The 15,689-nt window shown below is 45.2% G+C and overlaps 1 protein-coding gene across 1 annotated transcript in view; it reads right to left on the bottom strand.

Moving 5' to 3' along the window:
* TMTC2 (transmembrane O-mannosyltransferase targeting cadherins 2) overlaps positions 1–15,689 on the bottom strand; it is a 937,188-nt gene that overhangs the window by 269,831 nt on the left and 651,668 nt on the right. The window contains exon 9 of the mRNA XM_069629317.1: positions 8,828–8,909. Within this exon, the coding sequence (XP_069485418.1) occupies positions 8,828–8,909 (82 nt within the window). The remainder of the gene's footprint in view (positions 1–8,827; positions 8,910–15,689) is intronic.

Here is a 15,689-nt window from a genome sequence, read left to right as displayed (position 1 = left end):
CCCTTCATCAGATTGCCTTCGATGGCCCACCACAGAAGGTCCTGGGCGACCGAGGGCGGCACCTGAATGGGGTCCGACATACTGTCTGAAGACTGCGACCACTGCATCTTGAGGGCCCACTGCAGAGATTTCATCCGCTAGTTGTGCTCCGGCACCAGAAGAATGCAGGACGCCATGAGGCCGAGCAACCTCAAGAACTCGAACGCCGGGAGACTCTGGGCGTGTTGAAACTTGTGCAACATCTGCTGAATGTGATGAGCCCTCACCTGGGGAGGAAAACACTGCCCAAGGGATGTGTCGAGCACTGCTCTGATGTACTGGAGCCACTGGGTAGGTGTCATATGAGACTTCTTTAAGCTGAGGGAGAAGCCCAGCTTGTGAAGGTAGTGGCAGGTGACGGACAGATGATCCAGGACTTGCTCGGGAGAGCGTGCCCTGATCAACCAATCGTCCAGATGGGGGTAGATGTGAATCCCACCTTTCCTGAGATACGCTGCCACCACCACCATAAGCTTGGTGAAGACCCTCGGGGCGGAGGTCAATCCGAAAGGCAGGACCCATAACTGAAAATGCAAGTCGCCACCCGTGAACCTCAGGTACTTCTTGTGCTTTGGATGGATCGGCACATGAAGTGTCCTTGAGTTCGAGAGACATCAACCAGTCTTGAAGTTGAAGGGCCTGGAGGACTTGAGAAAGAGTAACCACCTTGAACTTGTCCTTCCTGAGGAGCTTGTTCAAACCGCGCAAGTCCATGATGGGTCTCAATCCCCAGTCTTTCTTCGAAATCAAAAAATAAGGGGAATACCATCCCTTGTTCCTCTCCGCTAGAGGCACCAGTTCTATGGCACCTTTCTCCAGCAGGGATTGAATTTCCTGCGCAAGGAGCGGATCCGGACTCTTCAAAGAGAGATTCCCTGGTGGATTGTCGTGAGGCCTCTGCCGGAAAGGAAGACAGTAGCCGTGGGCAATGATCTCCAGAACCCACACATCTGAAGTAATGGCACGCCACTCTGCAAGATGCTGTGCCAGCCTTCCCCCAGACCAGCGAACCATGGGACATGGCCTCATGACTGAGCAGAAGCGGCTGCGGCAGTGCCTGAGGGCAAAGAGGAAACTGCCCGAACGGCCTTGGCACCTCGAGAACCCTGTTTTCCACCTCTGGCACTCCTACGGTGGCCTCTTTGACTTGCATCTCCTCTCAATTTATTAAAGGATGAGTAATATCGAAAGGAACCTCCCCTCCATTGCTGTCCCCTAGGACGAAAAGGCAGAGGTTGGGGAACTGCAGCGCTCAACGACTTCGCTGCAGCTTTAGAGGTTTGCAACCTCTCAAGGCTCTCGTCAGCCTTGCTGCCAAAAAGATGTTCACCATCAAAGGGCATGTTGAGGAGCCAGGCCTGCACATCAGGAGCAAACCCTGACTTCCGCAACCACGCAAACCTGCGTATTACTGTGCTCGCCGCCATGGACCAGCTGACACAATTGCCATGTCCAGCACTGAACGGACTCACAGCATCCTTGCCATCCTGTACGATAGCAAGAAAACCATCCCTTTCCTCCCCTTCGGGAATATGTTCAGCCACCAATGAAATACAGTTCCACAGAGTGTGCGTGAAACGTGACAAGGCACACAGAGTTGGCTGCCTGTAAAGCCATATCCCCTGAGGAAAACACTTTCTTCACCCAGCCATCAAAACGCTTGTCATCCCTATCAGGAGGGATGGTAGCGTACGACGCCTGCTTTGCTGGGGCCGCCTGCACCACCAAACTCTTCGGAGTGGGGTGCGTGGTCAAGTAGCAGGGGTCACTACTGGCTGGAGGGTATTTTCGCGGCAAAGACTTGCTCACTGCCGGGAGACTCCCTGGAGCAGTCCAAGCTGCTGCCACCCTTCTTTGTAAAGCCATATGGAATGGCAGTACCGGCTCAGTTGGAGGACCTTGGTCGAGGATGTCGGTCAGGTCATCCTGCAGAAATTCCACAGGTGGCGCAGACCACCCCAAGTAATCCGTGATCCTCGACATAAGGCACTGGTACGAGGACTCGGCATGGGTGCCATGCTCAGGCCGAAAGAACTCCACCTCCAGAGAGGTGTCCAGACCACTGGCGTCTTGCAGTGACTGACGCAGGTCTTCATTCTGGCTGTGACCAGACAAAATCTTGTCAGGCACCTCCTCAGGCACCAAACCTTCCTCAGATCCCTCATCCCCCTCAGATATAAAATCCAGAGGTCGGAAAGAGGGCACAGACAAAGGGACAAAGACATTCTTAGCCTTGGCCAGAGCCTTTCTGGGGGGTTCCACCGTGCCACGGGGTACCTCCAACAAAGCAGCCTCGAAAGGCGTCGACGTCGAGCAAGGCGCCAACAACTTCGACGGCGTCAACACATGCCTCGAGGGCGGAGCCCCGAGCGTGTCCTTCGACAGCCTGGGCTCCGATGGAGTCGACAAATTCCTCGGAGGCAGAGCCTCGAGAGAGTCCCTCGACAACCTCGGCACCGCAGGCATCGATGTCTTCCTCAAAGACTTCACAGGCTCACACGGTCTCGAGGGCGTCGAGGACCAGGAACTGGAACGGGCATGTCTAGAGCGACCATCCTTGTCCGACTGGGACCTCAAAGGCGCCCTGTGGTCGTGATGACCGCTCGAGCCCAAAGGCGTACGAGCGGTGTCTCTAGCACGGTCATGGCCGGCGTCCTTCGACGGCGCGGACGGACCGGAGCCCGGCGATTGAAAAATCGCCATCATCTCCTTTCGGAAGGAATACCATTCCTCAGGAGTGGAATGCTTGTTGGGACAAGCAACCCACCAACGGGCAGAGTCCTCGGATGAGGACAGGGAAGGCGACCTGTGACTGCACTTCCGTGAGTGCCTCGAAGAGGCAGAGGAATGGCGAGACCGACTCCTGGAAAGAGACCCCCCTGGACTCACGACGACGATGCGGAGAGTCTCACCTCGAATCGTCCGTCAAAAGACGAGTGGATCGCGACCTCCGGGGCTTAGCAGCCTTACCCACCGAGAGCTTCTTACGCTCCTGCAAGGCATTCGATGTAAGCGACTGGCAGTGGACACAGCCATCCGTATCGTGGTCCTCCCCGCGGCACGAGAGGCAAGCGCCGTGCGTGTCCGTCAACGACATCTTGGACCCACACACCCGACACTTCTTAAAACACGACCATGGGGTAGAAGAAGCCAAAGTCATCATTTCAATTACACAAACGAACAGGTTCGAAGAACCGAAAGAACAGGATTCAGTAGAACCGAGGCGCGCCAAGATCTCCGAAGCGAACACGTTCGCGGAAAAAATGGAACTGAGGGCGTCGTGCGTCTTACTTATAACATCCGGTGACGTCGGCTCGACGGAGGCCCTCGAGGACAGCGTATCGACGTCATCGACGCAGGACGTAGAAAGATTTTCTGAAGCAGCACAGCTGGGGTGATTACTGTCGGAGGACCCAATGCCCTCGAAAAAGAGGGTACTTGCAAGACCATGAAAAAAAAAGATATATGCTGCTATACCGGCACGGCTGAAAATCAATAAAGGCGACCGCCACTGGTTCTGCAACACACCAGAAGTAGCGTGAGAATGGTGGGAGGCAGAGGGCAACTGGTTGACGAACTCAATAAGAAGGTGCCAATGCAGATGCCCCAACAGGCGAGACCGCACTCAAACTCCGGGAAGCGCGAGAGAGACGGGCTCCTGGCACCCGCCGCAAGTCAAGCAGGATTACGGTGGCAGAGGACGAAACTTTACAGCTACTGAGAGAAGCTGTGGGACCAACAATGGAGCCAGCAGAAACTTCAGGAGAGCACATCCTGTGAATCGGAGGGATAACTAACAGACAGATCTACAAAGAATGGCGAACTGCATCATTCAAGGAGAAAACAGATCACTGCAGAAGTGACAAAGGCAGCAGAGAGGCGGCCACAGAGCTTGACCTCCCATTCTTTTGTTTCTCTTCAGCCTTACCATCAGTCCCCCCACCCCCTCCCTCAGAAATGCAGCCCTTTAGGGACAATTCCTCTCACCAACTAATTGCATTATTCTGTCTAGAGCACTGATACCGTCTAAATTAGACTACTGAAATGTGCTACTCATCGGAAAATCTAAAATAAATCCATCGAAACTCCAAATCCTCCAAAATAAAGCAATCTGCACCACCCTTGGCCTCAATAGATCCAACTACATCTCAGCCACTAGATGCTAAGCACACTGGCTCCCTATCTATTAAAGGCTGGGTGGACTTCAAAACGCCAACTATCACTCATCATTGTGCGCACAGAGACGCCCCTCAGTATCTAAATGATTGTATCATTCAAACTGCCCCCACACGTTCTCTTAGATCTAGTGCCAGTAGGTCACTGATCACGACCCGCTTTAAGAGAAAAAGAGCAGGTGGGGCTAGCTTCCCTATCACAGCCACCACACTTTGGAATGCATCACCAGCGCAAATTTGCAACAAACATTCTTTCCCTGTCTTCAAAAAATTTACTAAAACTCGACTGTTCGATAAGTATGAGTAACTACCAGTTTATGTTCTGTATTGAATTGTCATCCATCTCTGATCAGTCACCCATATGTACCCCACTCTATTGTAACATGCTACCTATGATGTACTAACGCTGTGATACCCCAGGATTTAGGGGTTGGTCATAAATACAAAAATAAAATAAATAACTAAATAAATTGTGAGGCGGAGAGCCCCTGAGCATGACCATGGCGTTCGCTGTCTTTGACTGAGAGGCAGCCCACTGCGGGGTGCCGTCTCTGCAGGTATTTCACAGTGATGGTTCTAGGAGCACTAAAGATTATTGTTGATGGTATGTTGGGGGACAGGGAACAGGTACTTATCACGAATGCCACTGCATTTGGGGAGGAATTTTGAGTTGGTTTTGGGGGTTTGCAGATTTGATGGCGGGGGGCAAGGTAGAGGGGAGGGGATCTCGGGGTGGGGAAGGGAGGAGAAGTGTTTAATTCAAGTGTCAGACACCTTGTACGTCTCATGCTACGGCCGTGGGGACTAACAGGTTAACATCAGGAAAGGGGAGGTTAATTTTTAAGAGGGAAGGAGGGGAGGACACAAATGCAACTCAGAACAGTTTGCACAATAGGCATCAGATTAAATTATGGAGAATGGGGCAGGGAAAATGGGTAATGGACCATGGATCACTCACCTGCAATGGGAAGCCTCACCATAGTCACCTGGTATGTGCGAGGGGTGGGCCAAGCCAAGAAAGGAGGGATATAATGAGCTCCCTGAATAGGTGGGGGTGCAAATAGCCCTATTGCAGGAGACACATGTGACCAAAGCAGAATTTGAAAAGGTCTAGGTAAATTGGGGCTGGGAGATGTACGGTGCACACTTCGACTTATTCCGGAGGTGTCTTAACATGGATAGCCATAGGGACCCTACTACACATTTCTACAGCCATATAAGATGAGGAAGGTAGGATGCTGATCCTAGTAGGCACACTTGAGGGCAGCGAGATCTGCATCACAAACTCCTACGCCCCCAATATAGATAATGACTCATTTCCCAGTGGTGGTGCAGCTACTGAGGCGACAGGTTTACAGGGAAACGATATGGCAGGAGATTTCAATTGTCTGATGGACCAGCAGCTGGACAAGTCGGGAACCGACCGAATGCAAAAACCAATGGCAACAAAATCCCTCCGACAGGCCGTATGGGACTTGTGGCGGGAGCAGAGAGGGGAGGGGATACTCCTATTCTCACCCTCACAGCACTCACTCACGCATAGATCTCCTTTTAGTAAGCCAGGACCATTTTACAGAGAACGGGGTTGCCACCTACCTGAGGAAGACACTATTAGATCACGCCCCTTTGAGAACCTCAATAGTGTAGTGGAAAAGCAGGCGGCAATACCTACGTGGAGATTCAGGGAGGACATATGACAGGCTATCGAGACATTTTTTACAACAACAAACAGTAGGTAGAGGATTACAAGGTGATGTGGGATGCATTTAAGGTCACACTCCAGGGGAAATGTATAGCCACCACTCATGGGGCTCAAAGTGAACATTTGTCCCACTTAAGGGACTCGAAATGCCAGACTCAAAACTTGGGAGACCTGGCCTAAAGCTCCTCACGTGGGGCGCAGCTGCTGAGGATTTTAATTCTGTTTGCTGCCTAGTATCCCTGATTCCTTGCTGCTCTAGTCAATCCACTCAAAATTCGATTAATTGGGGTTTGAGAGAGCATTGCAGTGGGAAATCTTAACTTGGGTGCTATCTACCCCAACAGTAAAATTGCTCCTATTCATCTGTGCTTTGGATATGTTATTGTAGAAGGTCAACCAAGTGTATTTCATCAGTTTACATTGTAATTATCACCCCATTGGTGATTACTGCCCAATATTAAAATTGTGCGATTTTCTTTGAATTTAAAAATAAATAAATATTGTATTCCCACCAATCTGCCTGGTTCATGGTCCATTGTGATGCAGGGTATTTGTGAAAGGGGGTGTGAGATGGGTTGGGTGCCAGCTCAATCTGAATTCTAGGAAATAAAGAAAAATGATTCCAATTGAGCGCTACATCCTAGGCTAAAGGCAAGAGTCCTGGTCTGTAGTGTGACACCCGATTAGAATCCTTAACATATTATCTGCTCATCTGCTGGATATTCCTGCTAAAGATTTTGAGGTACCATTTACACAACGCAGAAAGGAGGGAGGCCTTTCTCCTGATGTCCAAAATGTGCAAACACAGTGTTCTGGAAGCTACTCACGACCTGCAAAGGCCAGATTTCACCTGCAGTAGGACAACTCGCGTAAAGACTTTTTAGGCATACACCTTCATCCCTCGATTTCCCTGCAAGGATCAGTGCTCTGGAGGGAGGCCCTTTGATTTTTAATAATTGCTGTGCTACACATTGTGACCTAGTCCCAAAACTCTCAATGTACTGTGGTATTTGATTCCAAGCGCTACAATTGATCCATTGGGATAGTCATCTTTTGTCATCATCTGTAGTTGCAAGTTAACACTTGCATTGTCGGGTTTGAAATTGAGGGGAGGTGGGAGCTATTTAGCTCCTGCTTTTAGCATAGTAGAGCCTGGCTAGCTTGAAACCAACAGCTACGAGGAACTACTTTTGGCTCCTAGGGCCAACTGTTGCCTTCTAAATATGTAATGTGACCTTAACTTTGAGTATTTGAGAATGTTAGTAAAGAAGAATTAGAACACATCCGATATACATTTAAACACAATGGTTCATACAAAATTGACAAAACGTTTAAAAGGTACATCTCTGGTAACTCCTGGTTCCCCTGTGGTAGCTCCTGTCTACAGGGTGATGCCCGACACTCAGGAGCTGGTTTTAGCTCTTTCTCATCTGATCTCAATATCGAACCCTGCATTGTGAGATGTAACTACAAGACAACTCAACTATGACACCCGCCCATCGGTCAGTCCTTGCTCTTGAATTTGGGCATCAAGTGACTGTAGAGAGGTTTGGGATGCACGATGTATCGGTACTCGTGGGGTTGTCAGAATAAGTGTGATGCACGGGATTCGAAGAAGAGGAGTGAAAAAAAGATGCAAGTATTCTGGAACCAATTTTCAGTAAGAAGTGGGGGGTAAACAATGAGGTACAGAGCTGCAATTCTATGCTAACATTAGCATGTGCCGCAGGTGAGAGTGTTCTGGAGGATCACGATGGTCCAACCATTTCAGACCATTATGGTTGGTAGCAGCAGATATCAAATGTAGGGTGCTGCTAACATATCTAAACAACTGGTTCACAATCCTCGTGGCAGAAAAACGGCTATTAAAAAAGTGTGAATTATCAGGTACGAGATACTTCATGTTGCTCACTTTATTAATATTCAATATTGCAGTTCATTAAAAAAAAATATTTATGCAAGTCTACACCTTTCATTCAAATGAAACCTGCTTTCACCGCGTTTAGAATTCTGCCTGTTTTCATAGAGCTGAACATTGGTACAGGTAATAGAAGTGGGGCGCAGGGAGTTGAAGCCATTTGCACAGGATCACAAAGTTTGGTGAAGCAGGAAAGTGGAGGTTAGACGCTCGCTATTCGAGTTTCACAGTTATCTATTTAGCAAAAAGACCACAGGTCTCTACAAATTGGGAGACCAGTTGTAAAACTATCTGAATTTTAAAAGGGTCGACAAAAACCAAGTGTTTCTGATCCGATGGCATTAGTTGCACCTTTGCTTGGAATATTAATTTGCAATCCATCTTTAGAGTCGCAATTAAACCACAAACTTCTTAAAGCAGACCATTTGGATGTTTAATGTCATCGTAGTTATGACTTATGAAAATAAATAGCGCCCCAGTGCAAGTTAGGAAATAAGAAGCCACAGAACCCAAATCAAAATGTGGGGGCAAACAACTCAGCCAGAGAAAGGCTTCAGGGAAGCTCACTATATTAATGACTAGGTAAATTATGCTTTTCTGGTCATGCGCATTCAACAAAGCAAAACCGTCATGTGGCCACACCCCACCAAATTAGAAGAATACTCCAGCATTTCCAGTGCCCAGACGTGTGTAAACCATTCCACCGGAGAGGGTGGGCATTTAGCGGTGCTGCCTCACTCTATTCAAAGTAATGATAAAGCAATTGTGAAATGTTTCTCCTATGAAAAAGGGAAAAAAAGTACTTCCATCTCTACAAATGAATCCTTGATTGATTGGGGGGACAAACATATGGGATAATTTCCTGCACAGGAGATTTGCTATAATGAGTGAGTGTGCCAGCAGGTGATATTAAAGCTATAATCATGCAGCGAGATCAACTATGTGAACAGCAAAAGGGAACATGTCAAGAAACCCAGTCTTCGAGAAACTCACCATAATGCATATAACAATTTCCTTTGGTGGGATCCAGCTTTATTGCTTTCAAGAAGTACCTTTCAGCCTCGCTCTTGCGGCCCTAAGCAAAGACGAAAATAACATTGATTAATTGTGCACCTACACGAGCAAGTAAACGAACTGATGAGTTCATATAGTATAATTATAGATTTATTACAGCTGCCTAAAGTACTATACGAAGGTTCGGCAATGAAATGTTCCACTACGCAAACAAATTCCTAGGTACGGCCATGTCACCAAATTTCCTATTTTGCGCACATGCCTGATCAGACGCGCACCCCTGCAATTAATGCAGATGGGTGTATGTTACACCACACTTATGTATGCCTTTTGCTAACTGCAAGTGGGTAGAGAAGGGACTTGGTGGTGAAGAACATGTTCAGCACCTGGATTCTTCCACGAAATCTATAAGTGGCTGGTCAGGCTGTATTTGGGTCATTTAAGGGACCCTGGCTGAATTTCCTGGCAGGGACTTGGAGTTGAAAAGGAGATGAGATGACTGTACAATGATGCAGGTCTCCATGACAGATTTACAGACTTGGACAGCCAATGCAGCAATCTCACAAGACTAACTTTGGAAATGCTGAGGAATGTTTTGAGACAATGAGTATGCGCAAAACCATGTAGGAAGTTATGAAATATGTTAGTATCTTTAATGGGTACCAAGACAGAAATTGAGTCTTTATAACCGAAAGAAATAGCATACTAGGAAATGGAGTCAGTATACACTCTTCTGTAGAAATTGTATCCTTACAGAAGTGTCTAGACTGCTGGCAATGATATTGAAGGATTTATGGTCATTTCATCTAAGACCATTTCATCAAAATTTTCCCATCTAAAAAATGTCCATCTAATGCATTTTTTTTATTTTTTAGGGGGGGTCCCCCCCAAAACCCGTTTTTTACCCTTTAAAATGCACCTGAACAAACATTAACCCTTAATCCCAAACACATGCATTAGATGGACATTTTTTAGATGGAAAAATGTTGCTGGAATATTAGATGGAATGGGTTTAGATTAATTGACTGGATACCCTATTTAAGCCACCTAGGCATTCGTACAGTCATCCAATACGTGAAAAGGTGAAAAAGGGGAATCATTTCAAAGTAGCATTCCCATATACCCATGTGTACATTACCATATGCACAGGTAGAGACTGACAAATTGACTTCTGCCCTGCAGGGGTACAAGGATGAGTAGAGGATAAAACGCCCACTCAGGTCTCACACATAAACCAAGAGCCAACAAGCATAAAGGTTAAACAGGAGCATTCAAGAGATCTACCTTCTTTGCCTTTTATGGTAATGCTGGCCGAGGGAAGGCTATGCTCTTAAGTGAATAGGTTCAGTAGCAAATAAGACAGTAAATTATAACAGTCCAAAATAAAAGAATGTCTAATCAAGGTTCTATAACAATATATACTTTAATCAGACATACCATGTGCAATACTACCTAACTAGGAAACAAAGTAAAACCCCACCCCTGTAGTAATAACAGACTATGCGCAGACAAATAGATGCAGCACTTTGGGTGAGGCAACATGGGAGAGAAAGGTATGTTAAAGAACACAGTATATTTATTGAGGTTGCAAGGGGGATTAAAATGACCTACACTGGCTCTAGGGCCCGAAGATGGACCACAGGGACAGATGTCTGTCAATAATACCTCTGAAAATGCCTTGGGGTTCAACTGCATCAAACCAGGATTCTTAGCGCCAACTGCGATGTCTGCTCGGGACGCAGATACAGGTGTGCAGCTGCAAGCTGGCAGCAAGTCTAGGTCAAATGGAAGGGTGAGTTGCGGTCTTGAAGCGTCTACTCAAGCTGTGCAGATCAAGCTGTTAGCAGGCCTGGTTCGGCGGTCGAATGTGGTCGAGCTGGTACCAAAATGTGCAGGCGTGTCAGTTTCATGCAGAGACTCGAAGGCCATGGTTCGGGGAACACCAGGGTAGGGTCAATACACTAGTAAGAGCAGCGATGAAGAAGCTGGCGCTTTGGATATCGACACAAGCAAGGCAAGGCAGAGGTAGTTCGAGCCGATGCAATACACTTCAGCTGATGCAGTGGGGGACCATGTTCCAACAGCGGTTTGGAGAACAAATGGACACCAAAGGGCAGCATCAAAGGGTCCTGCTGGATCACTCCGCGTCGAGATGCAATCAAATTATGGCTTGGCACAGGTCAGCAACTAAGATATTGGTTATTCTGGCTTCCAGGAACTGCAAGTCCCACTACAGGGTCTCAAGGGCCAATGCCAGTCCATATCTTGGCCTCCCAAGCACATGTGGGCTGGCACACACCTTCAGGGGAACTGCAACAAAGTGAGATCCTAGGAAACAGGGTGGCTGTCCAAAAGGTAGGCTTATGGTCCAGCAGCAGAGTTCACCACAGTGGTCTGTAAGGGTATAAATGGGGTTTTATTGCCAGCATATAATATATAGCATTTTTGCCGGTATATAATATATAGTGCTATTGCTAGCATGCAAAGTACACAGCCAGGCCCAGTTTGAAACTGCAGGCATTCAGAGCACACATAGAACAACTTAGTGTGCTGCCAGGTTAAAATAATGAGGTACACAATGTATATTGGATGCTTCATGTGTGAAGACTGCATTAGAATACATAACTGATTAACATTACTAACCTTACTAAAGTGCTAACTTCTAACATGATAATGCAGTCTTATATGCACAATGTGGTAAAATCCATGTTTTGGGTGCACTGTTTAAAATTCATTTTTTCCATGAGGAAATGCACACTAGCGTTTTATTCACCTGGTGGAGAACAGAAATATGCAGGAAGCAAAAGGAAACAGTAGCTCTGGAATCAAGTATTCATTGTATTGAAAACAAAGGCTGACACAGGGAACATCCTATTTATTCCAATTGGTAGACATTGTAGGCAAACAAGCCATGTTAACAAAGGGCTGAATCAGAGTTTTCCTGAAGAAGAAAAGTGATGAGTGAGCAGTATGTGCTGGGTTCAGGAGACAGACAGGGTTTTTAGAGGGTCGAGAGCTGACTTTGGATCTAATCAGTTGGCGCTCCCCACACATATGTATGGAGGAATTCCGCACTGAGAGTGGGACTGCGAAACACAGCGAGGTCGTGCAGGGACTTCAAAGATTACTGGTCTTGTTAAGATATTTGTGGCAAGTGAGAAAAAAAAAAGTATGGTGCGCGTGTGTTGCTAGAATCCACTAGCAGTGCAGAGAATTTAGAAATCATTGTATGTTTATTTTTCTCCCCTCTATATTCAAAGTGTAATAACATACATTCATGTTTGCAAAATATCTGCTTGTTCCGTTTTGTTCTTTTATCTTGCAGGTGATGCTGTAAATCTTATGTGGTAAGATTTTGTGGAATGTAAATGGCATGTAATACAAAATCTATATAAAAACAACTGAGACTTTAGTGTCATTCATGCATCTGAATTATTTATGTAAGTGAATGCATCTGTGAATTATTTATGTAAGTGAAGTACAGAGGGAAGGTTTATATAAGTGCAGTAGTGCATTTACCACTTTACCACCGTAATTGAAATGGCAAATAAGAGAAAGTCAGTATTAAATATCTACAAGGTAAAGGATGTGTGTACATCCTTATAGTGCTATTGCTAGCATGCAAAGTACACAGCCAGGCCCAGTTTGAAACTGCAGGCATTCAGAGCACACATAGAACAACTTAGTGTGCTTAGTGCACCCATTTATAAAGCCATTACTACTGAAGTTGATAACAAATTCAGTGAAATTGTCCTGGTGACTGATTCAGATTATGCACGACATAGCTTTGTAAAATATTTACCTGGCTAGAAAGCAAGAGGCATGATCACATATAATAAAAAGCCCCTCAAGCATGGGAAAATGATAAAAGCTATAGACAAATTATTGTCAGAGAATGATTTAATAGTATACTGGAGGAAAATTTGTGGACATTTGAAAACTCCAGGAGAAGATAAGGAAGGAAATGATAAAGTGGTTCACTTAGCCAAAGTTGGGGCTGTTATGAGAGAGTCTTTACCCATTGAACACTTAATTGGTGAAATGCAAATAGATGCAGTTAAACGCTCTAAAGCTCCAAAATATGTACAACAACCAGTAGTGTAATGGAGTTATGATACACCAGATCAAGATCTGATTAAGGTGCAAAAAGATGATCCAATATTGGGGATCTATTATAATTATTTGATGGATCCCGAACAAAAGCCTTTAACTGAAAATGATCGTACAGGAAAAGAAGAGTTGAGGGTGATATTAAAGAATAAAAAACAGATTAGACTACAGGATGGACTTATGATCAGGGAATCCATAACAGGATAGATACAGTGGGTGGTACCCCTTTCATTCAGAGGGCTAATGCTACACCATGCACATGATACAATAACTGCAGGACACAGGGGTTCACAAAAGACTTTAGAAATACTGAAGGATTATGCTTACTGGCCACATATGTCCCAAGATGTGGAATTATACACCAAGGGGTGCCTGGATGCTCCAATGATGAAGAGGTTTAACTCTTCCATGGTCAGATTTACAAATTGACTATGTAGGGCTTGTAAAGAAGTCGAGTAGTGGAAACCATTATCTTTTGGCTGTGGTTTGTTTGATGTAGAAACGGGTAGAGTGTATTCCTGCACCAGATTCTAGTGCGCAAACAGCAGCTATGTTGCTAGTAAATCATATATTTTCAAGATTTGGGTTACCACAAAGAATAGAGTCAGACAGAGGAAGTCATTTCACAAGCACCTTAATGAGCAAGGCGTGGCAGATTAGGGGTAAAAAGGAAACTGCATATTGCATACCGGCCCGCCTCTTCTGGAAATGTTGAATGTTGCAACCGATCTGTTGTGGAGTTATTAAAGATGTTTGTAGTGGAGGCAGGTTCCAGTTGGGATTTACGATTACCTCTGGTATTTATGGCAATCAGATAGACTCCTGCTAAAACGACCGGTATCAGTCCTCATGAGGTGTTAACAGGAAGGAAAATTGTACTGCCACAACATTTATTATACAGGACACATGAGCAGACTCTTCTGAGTGCATCTACAGTTCACAAATATGAGGAAAAACTGAGGAAGCCTTTACAACATGCATTTCCATTTGTGCAGCGAAATTTGGAAAGAGCTGCTGATAGTGCAAAATCATATTATGATAAAAAGACATCTGTGAAAGAGTATAATGTAGGTGATCGGGTATATAAGTTTCATTTTGGAAAAAGTAAACATAAAAACTCTAGATTTCTTGCAGCATGGCGGGGTCCATTTGAGACAGTGGATACAGTGTCCCCATTAGTTTACAAGATATTAAAGACAGAGGGTGAAATGGTGACAGAACAATTTGTTAATGTTAACCAAATTAAGCCCCGTCACCCCAAACATGGAATCAGGAGGCTTGAGCAAGTAGAGACAGCTTATGTGCCCAGAGTACATGGAGAGAAAGATGCAGTGACTATTTTCATAGTGTCTCACGCCATAAAAAATAGATATAATGTTTATTGTGGAGATAAATGCAGATGAAAATACCACATTTGAGAAAGTTGCAGTAATAAATATTGATAGAGGGTGCTGAATCAGGTTAACTTATTATGGTACAATGCTGAAATGTTCTACACAAAAATTATTTTGATGTATGATAATGTCATATGTATATTATTGTTTTCTCTCTAACATGTGTTTAGTTGCAGATGTCGGAAGAGTCAATCGGAATGTTTTGGACCACATTTTGTTTGGCAAAGTGGTAGAAAAGGTGAAATTGGTATTATGCTATGTACTTCAATCTGTCCCTTTTCTATTTAATTTAGAATACTAATTGACATTTGGTTGGGGTCGGAGGTCGCCGGACCGGAGGATGCGAGAGATGATGGAGCCCTGGAGTCCACAGGAGGAAGTCCAAAAAAAGCCCCGGGCGGAGACGAAGACCAAGAATGCAGGGCAGATGATGATGATTGCATCAGCAACATGGATGATCCTTATGATTGTAGGGAGTCCTAAAGCCACAGGAGCACAGGTTATCATTGAACCTGGACCCGCATCTGGCATTGCAGTGGAGGAAGCGCCTGGGTTTATTATGGGTAACAGGAGGTTAATTTTCCAGAACATTTACATACCCATGAACCCTGACAATTTGATTGAAAGATTTATTAACAAAACTGGAATTATCACTGATCAGACTAGAGATTGGCAAGAATTGAGAAAAGAGGATGCTAAGCAGACAATACGAGACATGGTAATGCAATTAGAAAAGACATTTGTGAATTCAGCCGATATAAAGAAAAGGAGGGGAAAGAGGGGCAGTACTGCTTGTTGTCTCTTTGGTAAGGTCTATTATTGAAGCTGTGATGGGTACTACGATGTCAACAGCTAATGCCATTTCAGTAGAGACATTGAGTGCCAAAGCACAACAATCGACTTATAATCTGGACATGATCCAAAAGGCTTTGGATGGAATTAGGGGTGGATTGGATGAGCAAGTGAAATTTGTTAATGAGACTGCTGTATTACTAAATGAACAGGCTGAAATTCTACAACACAGCACAAAGGTAATAATTTAACATGACCGAATATTGAGCAATATTATGAATGTAATACATCCTCTTGATAGGCTGTTGACAAATTACATGAGGGAAGTTCAAACTGCAATTTCCCAATTAATTCAAGGACATATACGGTTATATTTTGTTTTGCAAGCCATTGTTCATCAGATGATGGAGAGTATCACAAAAAGGGAAATATAAGTGATGCAGGTGAAAATTGCATTTGAAATGGGCAGTCCAATACCACCATATGTGAATTTGGAAAGAATGGAAATCAGGTTTTTGCTGTGTATTCCATATATAGCTCCTGAA

The sequence above is a fragment of the Ambystoma mexicanum genome, chromosome 12, assembly GCF_040938575.1.
Source record: "Ambystoma mexicanum isolate Mex_15411 chromosome 12, UKY_AmexF1_1, whole genome shotgun sequence".
Taxonomy (NCBI): Eukaryota; Metazoa; Chordata; class Amphibia; order Caudata; family Ambystomatidae; genus Ambystoma; species Ambystoma mexicanum.
The sequence above is the reverse complement of the archived record's forward strand: the minus strand, read 5'-3'. Positions and strand labels throughout refer to the sequence as shown.